This window comes from Miniopterus schreibersii, assembly GCF_964146895.1.
Source record: "Miniopterus schreibersii genome assembly, chromosome: 16".
Lineage (NCBI taxonomy): Eukaryota > Metazoa > Chordata > Mammalia > Chiroptera > Miniopteridae > Miniopterus > Miniopterus schreibersii.
In genome coordinates, this window is record NC_138116.1 from 22,251,027 (window position 1) to 22,264,223 (window position 13,197).

At 45.6% G+C, this 13,197-nt stretch overlaps 1 protein-coding gene across 1 annotated transcript; it reads right to left on the reverse strand.

Annotated features, from left to right (window-relative positions):
• Window positions 1–3,889: 3,889 nt before the first annotated feature.
• On the reverse strand, window positions 3,890–4,237 carry KRTAP17-1 (keratin associated protein 17-1; the record flags this gene model as incomplete). The annotated part of the gene is made up of 1 exon (XM_081161349.1): window positions 3,890–4,237. One exon carries the CDS (start codon window positions 4,235–4,237, stop codon window positions 3,890–3,892), a length of 348 nt encoding a protein of 115 aa, XP_081017475.1.
• Between the last annotated feature and the right edge of the window lie 8,960 nt (window positions 4,238–13,197).

Sequence of the window (13,197 nt, forward strand, 5' to 3'; positions counted from 1 at the left end):
ACCGGGCTGAAAAGTGCAAGGGGGCAGGAAAGGATCGCGATGGGTCTAGAGGGATGACTAGGCACTCGGTCATGAAAAGCCTGTGGACCACGGTGATAAGGTGGGTTTTATACTGACACCTGGGAATGTCAAGCAGGGGAGTCACTTGACCAGGTTTGCCCTTTGGGAAGGTCTCTCTGGCTTGTGGAGAAGGGATTGAAGGAGAAGGACAACTCTGGAAGTGGGCAGACCATTAGGGGTCTGGGGCAGTGACCCAAAAGCTTCATGGTGACAACATGAACCGGGTAGTGCCTTGGGGCTGGAGCCCTATGAAAAGATTTAAAGAGGCAGGGTCTACAGGACCCAGCAGCTGAAGGTGGAAGAGTAGGAATAGGGAGCGCCATCCTTTGATACGTGGCTCTCAGGCCATAGAGGAAGAGAACTTTCAGAAAGCTTGGCAGAGGGTAAGGCAAGGAGAAGACCCCAAGACCCTGATCTCCACCTTTCCAGCTCTTCTCCTCTCCATTCACCTCCTTCTCAGCTAAACCAGCCATAAAACTCCAGATGCAGATGTCCCTCCTCCCCCCAAATCCCTCATAATCGCGCTCAGCTGAGGAACTTGCATAGCATCACCCATTATGCTAGAATGTCATCTCCTCGAAGGATCCCTCCCTGCTAAGTGGAATAAGCTGTTCTTTTAACTCTCAAGCCCATTTCCACTTGGGTTTTTTTGGGGGGTGGGATGGGGATTGTAGCTCTTGGCTCCCTTGACACTATATAGGAATCAGGAGGACAAGACTTTGGTTTATTTCCTGGTGTACACCCAGCACCCAGAGCAGTGTTTGATACACAGGCAGTTCACTATTGCTATTTGTTGAATGAGTGAAGGAGGACCTCCATGGACAACTAAGAAGGGCAATTCTCTGTCAGTAATTTAAAGAAATTACTACCTTCCACTCACCCCTCGTGAGGCCATGGTCATGAGCAATGAAAGGATCAGCCGCTCTTAATCACAGCTGATAAATGTAGGCCAGTTGACCCCTTGGCAACTTTGTCCCTTTGGCATGTTCCTGCTCTGACCGTGGCTTTGTCCTGGGGGTTAAAGAGCCAGTACTTAAGAGGCCAATTCCAGGCAGAGCAAAAAATGACCTAAATAGTAGCCTCTAAAACTGAACCAGGGCAGGGTCAAATCTCAAGTTCTCTCCCAAAGCAAGATACTGCCAATACTTCTGGGATTTTTAACACAATGAAAACACAAGGAGCTATCCCTAGATACTTGCCAGAATGGCTAAAAATAAAAGAGACTGACAATATCAAGTGTTAGCAAGGACATGGGGCAACAGGAACTCCCAGACATACAAAATGGTACAGCCACTTTGCAAAACAGTGGGTAGTTTCTTATAACGTGAACCATTCACTTACCATTTACCCAGCAATCCAACACTACATATTTATCCAAAACAAATGAAGTTGTGTCCACACAAAAATTTGTACGTGAATGTTCATAACAGCTTTATTCGTAATAGCCAAGAACTGTAGATAGCCCAAATGCCCATCAGCAAATGAATATTTTAATGTACTTTATTCATATAATGTAGTTTATTCACTCAGGAAAAGGAATGAACTATTGATAGCTACAACAAAATGAACTAATATTAAGAATGCTATTCAAGGGGAAAAGCTCACAATATATGATTTTGTTTATATGAACTTCTAGAAATGGTGAAATTTAGAGTGGCATAAAGCAGATCAATGGTTGTCTGAGATTGGGGTCAGGTGGGGAGGATTGCCTGCAAAAGGGCATTGGGGAATTTGAGGGGTGATGGAAAGTTCTAGATCTTGAGTGCAGTAGTGGTTACTTGAATATATACATTTGACAAATCTCATCAAACTGTACACTAAAATGGGAGTAATTTATTATAAGTAAATTATATCTCAAAGTTAACATAAAAAATACTAAAAGCAGCATAATCCCAGTTTTATTTGTAAATATGCTTAGAGAGGAGTCTGGAAAGCTACATGTTAGTAATGAACCCTGAGTGGTGAGAATTTGAATGGCTATTTCTTCTTTATATTTTCCTGTATTTTTTCATATTTTAGGAATCACTGCTATGCTTATAATCAGAAGAATATTTTTGTTTGTTGAATAAAACATTGCTTTGTAGGAATAAAAATAAATAATGTACTCCCAGGGCAAGAGCAGAACTAGTTTTATTCCACATATAGCAGCTCAAGCTCACATCCAGCAAGAGGTTGAATTTACTACCTTTTGAATTGTAACATTCCAGCCGAACCCACACACACCTGGGTAGGGTCCCACTTAGTAGATGGATGATCACCCCTCCCATCCCTGGGCCTCAAGCAGAAGAAATACAGCTGGTTCTAGGACCCAAAAGCCTAACCCAGAAAAGGGAGACTTGGCCAAAGCCTGAGGCCGGAGGAAGGACCTGGACTTCCCAGAACATCCTTAGAACCTGTGTGTTGTTAAATTTTTACTACAGGAATTCCTTCCATTCAGAACCAACCTTGTCTTACCAAGCCTTCTCCCCTGACTTTGCCAGAAAGCTCTGGCCAAACCTGAAGCCTCCAGCAGAACCATTCTAAGAGAAGCACAACGCAGGAGGAACCCACGCACCTCGCTCAAGGTTAAATTTGGCCAGCATCAGCATTTACCCGGGAGCTTCTAAAAATGCAGGTCCCAGGGCCTCCACTCTAGGGCTAATGGATAAAAGCTCTAGCAACAAAGCCCAAGGATCTGTGCTTTTAACCCCCCCCCCCCCCCAGTGAATCTTGTGTAGCACATGGAAGCTTCAGTCCCCACATATGGTTCTCAAACTTTAGTGCATAAGAATATCTGGGGTTCCTGTTAGAAACACCCATTTCCAGGCCACCCATGTATGGATGCTGGTTCTGCATGTCTCAAGGAGGGCTCTGGAGTTTCCATTTTAACTCCCCCTGGGGGGGTTCTGATACAGGTGATCCACTACCAGCATTTCAAATGCCCAGTCGTGGACACCAGAGTAAATTTTTCTGGCCCAGAGGGGGCGAAGGAAGAGGCGGCAGAACTAATGTGGTTATGCCAGCTTGCTCAAATTTATTAAGAAGTTAACAAAGAGGAATTTTTCCATCTCAAAACCAGCAGAAAGCTGAAGAGGAGAGTCAGTCCCAAAGACACCTTGAATAAGAGATGCCTTCTAGTGACCAGCCAGACATTTAACTTCATGAAAATCAAGCCATGGGGATTTCACCCTTTCAGCTCCGGGGAACCACTTTGGATGGGACCGTTTTAATTCTTCACCAGCATGTGGCTTCTGTTCTCGGGTCCTTGACACACAGGGCAGGTGTTGGAGCACTAGCCTCCTCTACAAATAACACGGAGGCAAGAACACTGTCTTGGAAGGTTTTGGAGACACTGTCTTGGAAGGTTTTGGAGACACTGTCTTGGAAGGTCTTGGAGACACTGTCTTGGAAGGTTTTGGAGACACTGTCTTGGAAGGTCTTGGAGACACTGTCTTGGAAGGTTTTGGAGACACTGTCTTGGAAGGTCTTGGAGACACTGTCTTGGAAGGTTTTGGAGACACTGTCTTGGAAGGTCTTGGAGACACTGTCTTGGAAGGTCTTGGAAACACTGTCTTGGAAGGCCTTGGAGACACTGTCTTGGAAGGTCTTGGAGACACTGTCTTGGAAGGTTTTGGAGACACTGTCTTGGAAGGTCTTGGAGACACTGTCTTGGAAGGTTTTGGAGACACTGTCTTGGAAGGCCTTGGAGACACTGTCTTGGAAGGTCGTTGAAGCACTAGCCTCCTCTACAAATAACACAGGAGGCAGGACAGTGTCTTGGAAAGTCTCCACCGGAGCAGATGGAGGCCTTCCCTGGGGCTGCCTCAGTGGAGAGGGCAGAGGCAGGTCTTCACTTCGTGTCGCAGACAGGCGTGGGCTGGCAGCAAACAGGGCCGCAGCACCCAGTGGAGCCGCAGCAGCTGGAGCCACAGCAGCCCCCGCAGCAGCCGCCTCCGCAGCCCCCGCCGCCTCCGCAGCCCCCGCCTCCCCCGCAGCCGGATCCGCAGCAGCCCCCGCAGCAGCCGCCTCCGCAGCCGCCGCCCCCGCAGCCGCCGCCCCCGCAGCCGCCGCCCCCGCAGCCGCAGCAGCCGCAGCAGGACGCGCAGCAGCCGCAGCAGCCGGGCTGGCAGCAGCAGGTCTCACAGCAGTCCTGCTCCTCCGTGCAGCAGGTGAAGCAGTCCCCTGGGCAGCACCCCATGATCCCTGCTGGTCAGGGCGCAGTTCAGGAGCGCAGCCGGAGTTCCCCAAGTCTGACGGTCACCAGCTGGACCGCAGCTTTTATATCCCCTCCTGGAGGGTGTGGGCACCAGGGCCAGGTGTAGTCTTTGTTGTTATTTATGCCAGTGTCCTAAGAACGTCTCATTAGCTGCCTGTTTATTTTCCAGCCCTGAGTACCTCAACTCATAAAAAGAGCCCCACTCCTCCCAACTGCTATTTGTCCAGAGGGTAAAAATACAGCTTGGGAAAGACCTGTCATCACGGTCAAACACGGGCCAGGCATCATTAGCCCAAGTTGGAGAGAGGAAGGAGCCCCAGGGACTCTGGCTCTGGCAGGGGCGCTCCTCTTCCTTGGCCCCCCTCTGGTGGCAAGTGGGCAGCCTGCCCTTTTGTGGCGGATGCTAATCCTGGAAGAAGGGGATGGGAAAAGCTGGATGCCCTGTGCCCTCCGCCACAGGCAGACGCTGCTGAGGAGGCCTGGCCGTGTGGCTCCTCCCAGCTGGAAACGGCATCTGCATCCCAGCCCGTGTGAGCAAGGCAAATATTTGTGCGTGTGTGTGTGTGTGTGTGTGTGTGGTATGTGGAGTGTGCCGCACTTTTGTTTGGGCTTGATCACTGACCATCAATCTTGGGTAATAACTGCCCTGGGGAATGGACAGAGACTCATCATAAAACTGCAGAAGGCGGGGGAGCCACGTTTCTCTGGGCTGTGCGATGAACTGAACACTCACCCTTCTCTCCACGTGGGCGGGAAGGGCAGTGGTCAGAGCCTGCAGCGCCCTGGCCCAGGCCTTTCCTTAATAGAAGGGGGGGGAGGGGGAGAGGAGGGGGAAGGGGGGGAGAGAGGGAGGGGATCATTGAACATCCAAAACACTGCGTTAAAATGGGAAAGTTGTGCACTTTTTTAAAGACCACCTGGCAGAATGAGAGAGAAGCGTACAAAATACCTTAAGCATCATCCAGCGAACAAAACGCTGTTGGAAGACTGGAATCCACAGAGGACTCGGGTCCATATGTGAGTTCTGAGAGGGGTCAAATGTCCTGTCTCCATCTGGGCTTTGGGACCTTGTCACCTTCTTGGAATGATAATAGCAGCTCTGGAGCTTGTAGGCTCAGCCCTGCGACAGCAGCACCCAGAGTGGGAGGTGGGGATGGAGGGTGGCCGTGGGCGCGGAGATCTCGATCAAGGGGCACAGTCCCTCCTTTTCAGTTTCCTTTCCTTTTTCAGATGAGCCTGGGGGTAAGGCAGCTTCTGGAAAGGGCCAGAAGTACTGAGCACCGGGAGGTGAGTGGAGTGGAGACAGGGAGAAGGGATGTGGTTGCTTGGATCTGGTGTGACACTCAGTGCCTCGCGGGAGGTGGAATGTTAGAACTGGGAGGAACCCCAACAGATCATGTGGTCCAGGGTTTCTAAGCCAGATTTTACAGTCACAATTGCCTAGCGGGGGTGGGAGCTATTGAAAAATACAGATTTCAACCTGCACCCAGTTCTGTTAAATCAGTATGTGCTCGTGGAAGCTCAAGAAGCTATATATTTATAAATTTCCCAGATGACTCAGATTATCAAATAGGTTAGAAAACACTAATAAAAACTTAATGCCGCCATGACCATCACCCACAAGCACTTTTTTATGCAAAAGATAAAATATCAGGGCCCAGACAGGACCATTCATGATAGACTTGACCACTAATGCTGCCTCCTGGTCCAGTGTCCCTCCCACCACTGCCTTCCCCCAAATGGACACCTCTGGGTAAGTGTGACACAGCGGTGGGCCCGGCAGACACACTCTTTCCATTCTTTTTTAATAGCAGGCAGTGCATTCACGTGGTCAAGGCGCAGAAGGGACGCAGTGAGCAGGCTCCCTCCTCCTGTGTCCTGCCAGGCCCGCCTCGCACCCACCCTCCCTGTCCCCAGTATTCCTGACCCCCCTGTACCTGCACTTACTCCACTCCAACGTGGAAACTGTGATGATAATCCCGTGGCACCAGTCTCACAGGGCTGCGGGGAAGGAAGGATGCCTTAGTGTATATGCGGATACAGCACTTAGGACAGTGATTGGCCACATACTGTTTGATAAACAGATTATTTATATACAAAAAGATAGCTGTATAGATATTATATATATAGTTCATTACACAAATGGTAGCATAATATGCACACTGTTCTTAACTCTTTTTTTCCTCTCAGCAAGGTATCTTAGAACTCATTCCAAATCAGCACATAAAGTTCTTTCAGTAGTATTGTACCACTTATTTAACCAGTTCTCTATTGAAAGACATTTGTTTCTCATTTCCAATATTTGCTATTATAAGCTTTATTTTTTAATATTTGCTCTTATGTAATTTAGCATATCTTTATATATCCCATAAATTCTTGGAAGAGAAATTGCTGAGTCAGTGAGCTTTTGTATTTGTAATTTTGATGGATGTTCCCAAGTTACCCTTCATAAAGATTGTACCAGTTTTCACCCCCCTTGGTGATGTGCGAGAGTACCTGTCTCTTCAGGCTTTACCAACACAGTGTGTTATCAAAATTGGACCTTGCCAATCTGATGGGAAAAAGATAGCATCTTGAAATAGTATTAACTTGCATTTCTATTATTGCAAATAAAATTAAGCAATGTTTCATACGCTCAAATGCTATTTATGCTCTCTTTTCTGTGGATCATCTTATCTATTGTCCAGTTTTTCATTGGGTTGTTGGTCTTTTTCTTTGATTGATAGGAATCCTTTGTGAAATAGAAAATAAAAGCTTTGTCTGTATTATGAGTTAAAAATATTTTTTCCCAGGTTGTCATCAGCCTTTAACGTTGTATTTAAATAACAATAATAACAATAATAAATGCTTACATTATAAATTTTATGCCTGCTTATTGTGGAATTTCTGAAAAATACAAAATAATTAAAGACAAGAAAATAAAAATATTTATAACCCCACAAGAATGATATTTACTCCTAATATTCTTGTTTCCCTTTTAGTGTTTTTTCTAAATATTTGCATATAAATATTGATATGAATATAAATATATATACATACAGATTATATACATACAAGTCCATATATATCAAATACAAATTTCTAAATCTATGTTCCAAGGTGTGTTAAAAGGTATATGACTATTTTTCTCTAAATCTGCTTAAATCTATTTCAAACCTGCATTCCAGCTTATGGGGGAAGAGGAGTCAGTTCTGTATAAGGTCAGAAAGCCTCCCTCCCATCCGTCATCTGGAGATGGTATCTGAGTTTGGGGGCTTGGATAGTATCATAGCATCAAAGAGAGTAGCCACTGGCTCAAGGTGGGCATCCACTGAAATGGGCACGGTCCTCCCTATTCCCGAGCACCATGCTCCCTCTGCGGCACCAGCTGGCATATCTGAGCTCTCCCTGCTCGCCACAAAGTCTTTAGCCTTCCATCACGCCATCCGGGAAGGCCAAGGTCTTCTCTGTCACTTTCCTCCACCACAGAAGCCTCTTTTGAATTGCATAAGCTCAGCATTGGCATGAGTCATTCTCTCTGCGTTTCTACAGGAATAACCCTTCCCTGGGGGCGGTGAATATTGGAAAGACTCCACTGATGTCCAAGTCGTGAGGAAAGAGCAGCAGTGAAATTGCAGAAGGAAGGTAAGATAGTGACTATTTTAAGGTTTCGTCCTGACACACAGTTTTACAAAATCAAAATCATACTGTGTAAATTGATTTATGCACTAAATATTGTACATAACCTGAGAAAATGCTCATAAATACATTGATTATTAAATACTATAAATATTGGAGCATTTATATTTTCATGTTGATGTGAACCTTCCCTATTGTTGGATAAGTTGTTTCCAGTTTTCCAATATTGAAAGAAAAACACTGAGATGAACTTCCTTAAATGTGAACCTGCATGCGTCTTTCTTACCTCCCTAAGATAAATTCCTAGAAATGTGATTACTGAATCTTTAGCATGTTAATAATTTTAAGGCTAGGAATAAATATTTTAAAATCATCCTCCGGAAAAATTGTCCCTATTTGTACCCATTTCACAGTGCCTTTACCAATGCCAGTTTTTTCTTTTTAATTAAATTGATTGGGGTGACATTGGTTAATAAGATTACATAGGTTTCAAGTGTACATTTCTATGCTACAGCATCTGTATGTTGCACAGTATGCATCAGATCTTCCTCCGTCGCCATATATTTGACCCCCTTTACCCTTTACTACCCCCCTGTCCCCCCTCCTTCCCCCTGGGAACCACCATGCTCTTGTCTGTGCCTGTGAGTTTTCATTTGTCTTATTTGCTCATTTGTTGCTTTCAGTTTTATATCCCACATATGAGTGAAATCATATGGTTCTTGACTTTTTCTATCTTGCTTCTTTGTCAAGAGATTTGTCATGATTCACAGTCCAATCGTGAAATCTCATTGTAGTATTTATTTGTACTTATTTCATTATGAGTGCATTTATTTCATAGGTCACTTTATTTCTTCCTTTGGGAATTATCTGCTCATGCCAGTTTTTCTGTTAAGCTATTCATCTTTCCTAATTTATTTATAAGAGCTTATTTTATGCTACATATATTAACTTTCCTTTCTGTCACTCACACATGTTGCAAAATTTGTCCCAGTGTATCATTTCTTCTTAATTGTGTCTGTGGTGTTTTTATGCATATAATTTTCTTTTTATATAGGAAAATATACATATATTTTTTCTGCTGCTTTTAGGCTTTGAAATTTCTTCATCATCCCCAAACGAGACAACTATTAACTTTAGTTTAGTTTTTATAGTTGCATTTTTTTACACTTCATGCTGTTACCCATTAGGAATTTATTTTGAGGTGTGGCAGATACGCTTTACAGAAATGTCCTGGTATTCCTAATTGGGGGACGCAAGTGCATATTAAATGAATGCTTAGTGTGCAGTAAAGTACACATGGCGAGGCCTAGCAGGAGTCATTAAAAACCTAGGCACAGCATCTGTCCTGGCGGCCTCCTCTAGTGTTTATCAAGTGACATGACACTTGCAGCTTCTGGTGTTTCTTTTAGAGACAATCATAAAATAAGCCCCGATTCTGGCTTCACCAAAGCAACTCAACAAAAACTTAGTTTGATGTGAGAAGCTTATTATATTATATGGCACTGATTTAAATCATGTGTCCAATCAACCATCTCTTGGCGAAGGCGGCAAATTATCAGCCCCTCCAATGTGTTTTCTTGATCAATACCCAAGGTAACTATATACAATAGATATTATTATTCTTCTCTTGAGGAAACTGAGGTCATGGAGGTCAGCCACTTTAACTAGAAGATGCAGGGCTTGGATTTGAACCCAGATCTGTCTGCTCCTGAAGCCCATCCTCCTTCCTCTATGTCAGCCTTTCCTGAGGGAACCAGAGAAAATTGCCTCTTAGAGTAAGAATGTACTCAGGTGACTGTAAGTTTCACAGCCACGGAGACCACAGCTGTGTTACCCACTAGTTTCCATCCACGGTTACTGTGTGGTGGGCATTCGCACTTGGTTACAGAATGAATGACGAAAATCATAACTGAATGTGAGATGGCCCCCCATCGTGCCAGAGTCACAAGTGTCATCTAGAGAGTGGCGGCTCTGCCGCTGCTCCTCGCTTGCCTCTCACTGTTCTCAGTCACTGCTCTGCTCGGTCGGGTCTGGAAACTGCGCTGTCCTGCAGGACCCGCTGCCATAATGGAAATGTTCCACCAACATGCAATCCACTGCACGCACACACATGACCACTGAGCCCTGAAAATGTGGCTAATGTGATGGGGAAACTGAGTTTTTAACTGTATTTCATGTTTACATACTTATATTGAAATAGCCGTGTGTGGCTAGTGGCTGCTGAGCTGGGCAGACAGCTCTAGAGAGTCTGTTTCAGATGATGTACAGGCTCAGTTGTTGGGATTAACCTGCGTCATGAAAACAGCTAAATATGCTGCTTTTCCTTGAAATTATCGAAGAACTAAGTAATTGGTAGGTCCTCAGAGAGGGGAACTGAGCACTGAAATTGCTTCTCCCTTGGGGGAATTTGCTGGATTTGACACACTTGAATTACAGTTTTCATGACGTCTCAGGGAACAGACAGGAAATGAAGTCCAGTCCCACCCATGGTAGAGACCCCCCTAGGAGACCCGCCCCTCCATAAAGCTGGACCCCAAAGGGCCGCACCCTTGGTGCAATGGTGAGCCAAGTATAATCTCAACCCCCCGCTCCTACCACAGGGCGCTGGTCTTGCACATTACCTGTGATTCCAAAACCTTCAGGCCATGAATTTAAAGAGGCCTCTGACTGGCAGTGCCTGAGGGCACCGGCGGGAACAAATGCCACTCCTTTCTGGAGGGGCACACCATCATCCAACTACGAAGTCCCACAGATTATATTCCAAGGAAAAGGAAGGTGGTGATCATTAGTTTTGTCCACCAGCTATTTCTGTCTCTCTGCCTTTCGGAAATATGGCAGGAATGCCCTTCGATACCTCCTTTGAAGTTAGGCATGACTAAGTGACTTGCTTTGGTTAATAACAGGTGAGTATTAATAACATGTGAATGTTATTAACCAAAGACCAAAGCTTATGAGTCATTGCAGAATTTCCTGCCCTCCCAAGCAGATCTGTGGAAGTAAAGCAAGAGTTGGAGGTGCTGTCAGCCTGGGTTCTTGAGTAAGTAGGATGACTGGAGCCTCCTAATGGCCTTTGTTGGACTTAGAGCATGAGCAAGAAATAAACTCTTGTCGTGATAAGATTTTGGAAATTTGGGAGTTTTAAAGGACAAGCTGGAGTATATCTGCAGGGGTGGTCTTTAGAAATACAGCTGGCAAACAAAAGTCAGCCCTGTCTAGTCCCCCGGAGAATCTCATACATGCTGGAAAACAGAGAAGTGATGTCTGGTGCTTTCATCTGGTTCCTAGCCAAGGCGAGGACAGACCAGAGGCCCTGAGAGAGTCCTTGTTCTGCTCTCCACTGCTGCATAAAAAACGCCCGAAACAGAGTGCTGTAAATCAACAAACGTGTTATGCCCTTGGGGTCTGTGGGTCAGGGATGCTGAAAAGGCACAGCAGGCGGCCCGTCTCCGCCCTGGGACGTCAGGCGCATCGTCTGGGAAGGTGTGAAGGCTGCTTGGGCTTCCTCGGGGCTCAGTGTCTGGGTGTCAGGCAGCCCAGAGAACCAGGTGGAAGCTGCTGTTCCTTTTATGAACGACCCTCAGAAGTCACATAGCGTCGCCTTCTCTGCAGTGACAACTTGGCCCAGGTTTGAGGGGAGGGTCTATGTCAACAGGAAGACCAGCTCTTGTAAGAAGAGCATGGGGATAAGTGACGTTGTTGCAGAGTCTCTCTCTCAGGTAGCCCTTTCCCTGGCCCTTGGGAAGCTCAGGGCCCACGGCCATTGTCCTCTGCCTCTTCCCTCTCCTTTCTCCTCAGCAACAGAACCAAGACGTGCCTGGTATCAGCCGCTTCCTGAGGTTTACTAATAACCCTGTAACTGAACCATACATTGCATTCCTGCTCTATGTTTTGCTTCTCTCTCTCTCCCCCTCCCTACTTCCCTCCTCTCTCTCTCTCCCTCGTTTCCAGCAACCTCTCTGTGCTTCATTTCTTCATCTGCTTAAATAGGTTATTAATTTCAGGCGAGAAGGTGATTATTTGTTGAGCACGTATTATGCGCCTCCTATGTGTCTACCATAAAAGGCACAATAAGGATCAGTTAAGAAATGTGAAAATTCTTCAGAGTCATTTAAACTGTGACTTGAGGGTGACTCTAGCAGGGACAATGGCTGGATGGAGCGAGGGGCCGGGCTCTGAGCAGGCTGCATGGTGTCTCAAGGCTGCCATTGCAGGTGTAAGAGTTGTGTCAGGAAAAGAGCGCCCAGCTGGGGAGTTGCATGGAAGCTGAAGACCAGCTTGTGTGCTGCCTCCCAAACCAGGCACCTGTGGCTGTGTCCACCCTGCAAGAGAGGCTTTCTCTAACTCACCGATGGCTCTCATACGAGGGATAGGACACTTGCCCATGACTCAGGCAGACACTGTAAGGAGATGAGAGAATCAGAGGGAGGAGTGAGAGACAGAACAGGGCAGAGGCTCTCTGTGAACCCAGGGCTCCAGTGGGGCGACCCGTAGGCATTTGCTCTGTCCCGCCAGCCCAGCACAACTTTGGGAGACGGGACCGTTGGGATCCTCTCAGTGCTTCAGACACACTGTTTCACACTATGTAGATATCTGGGGTGAATTTATATGTCAAAAAAATGTACGTGTGTAAATCTCTTGCTGTTCTCTCATTGTACAAAAGATCTTTGTGACCAAAACAAGACTATCTCACTTTCAACTCCTTAATCATACACATGATGTTCCAAAGAATTGCCACCCACACCTTTATGTCAAGTTGAAATGACATATCCCAACTTACACGGAGAGCAAAGGGTTATGGGGGGACAGGGCTCACCAATCCCCTGGGTTTCACAATATTTCTTTTTATAGCCCTATCAGAAAAATTTTGAGTGCACACCTGCAATATGTTTACTTTTTTTGAGTATTTTATAATATGTATATATGCTACATCTGTAAAACATTACGCATATTGTAAAGTATACACTATACACGGCTAATAAAAAATGTTTAAAGAATAATCTGTGATAAAACTTTTAAAATTACATGAGTTTTCACTATGAAATAGACATAAACATTGGCACTCCCAAAATGTACCACAATTCAGTGATATGAAAGATAACATTAACATTAACAGCATGTTGGTGAGAGAGTGTGATTGTAAAGGAGTCCTCTCTGACATCTTGTTTTAATGATTTATAACGCATTCACATGAAGGCCTAGGTCTGTGCACGATATATCTCTGCATATGTTAATAATTATGACATTTTCAGGCACAAAAATAGTCACTGCTTGATTTTGATGGCGGGGGGGGGGGGGGGAATGTCCAATATGAGAAGACAGGGTTG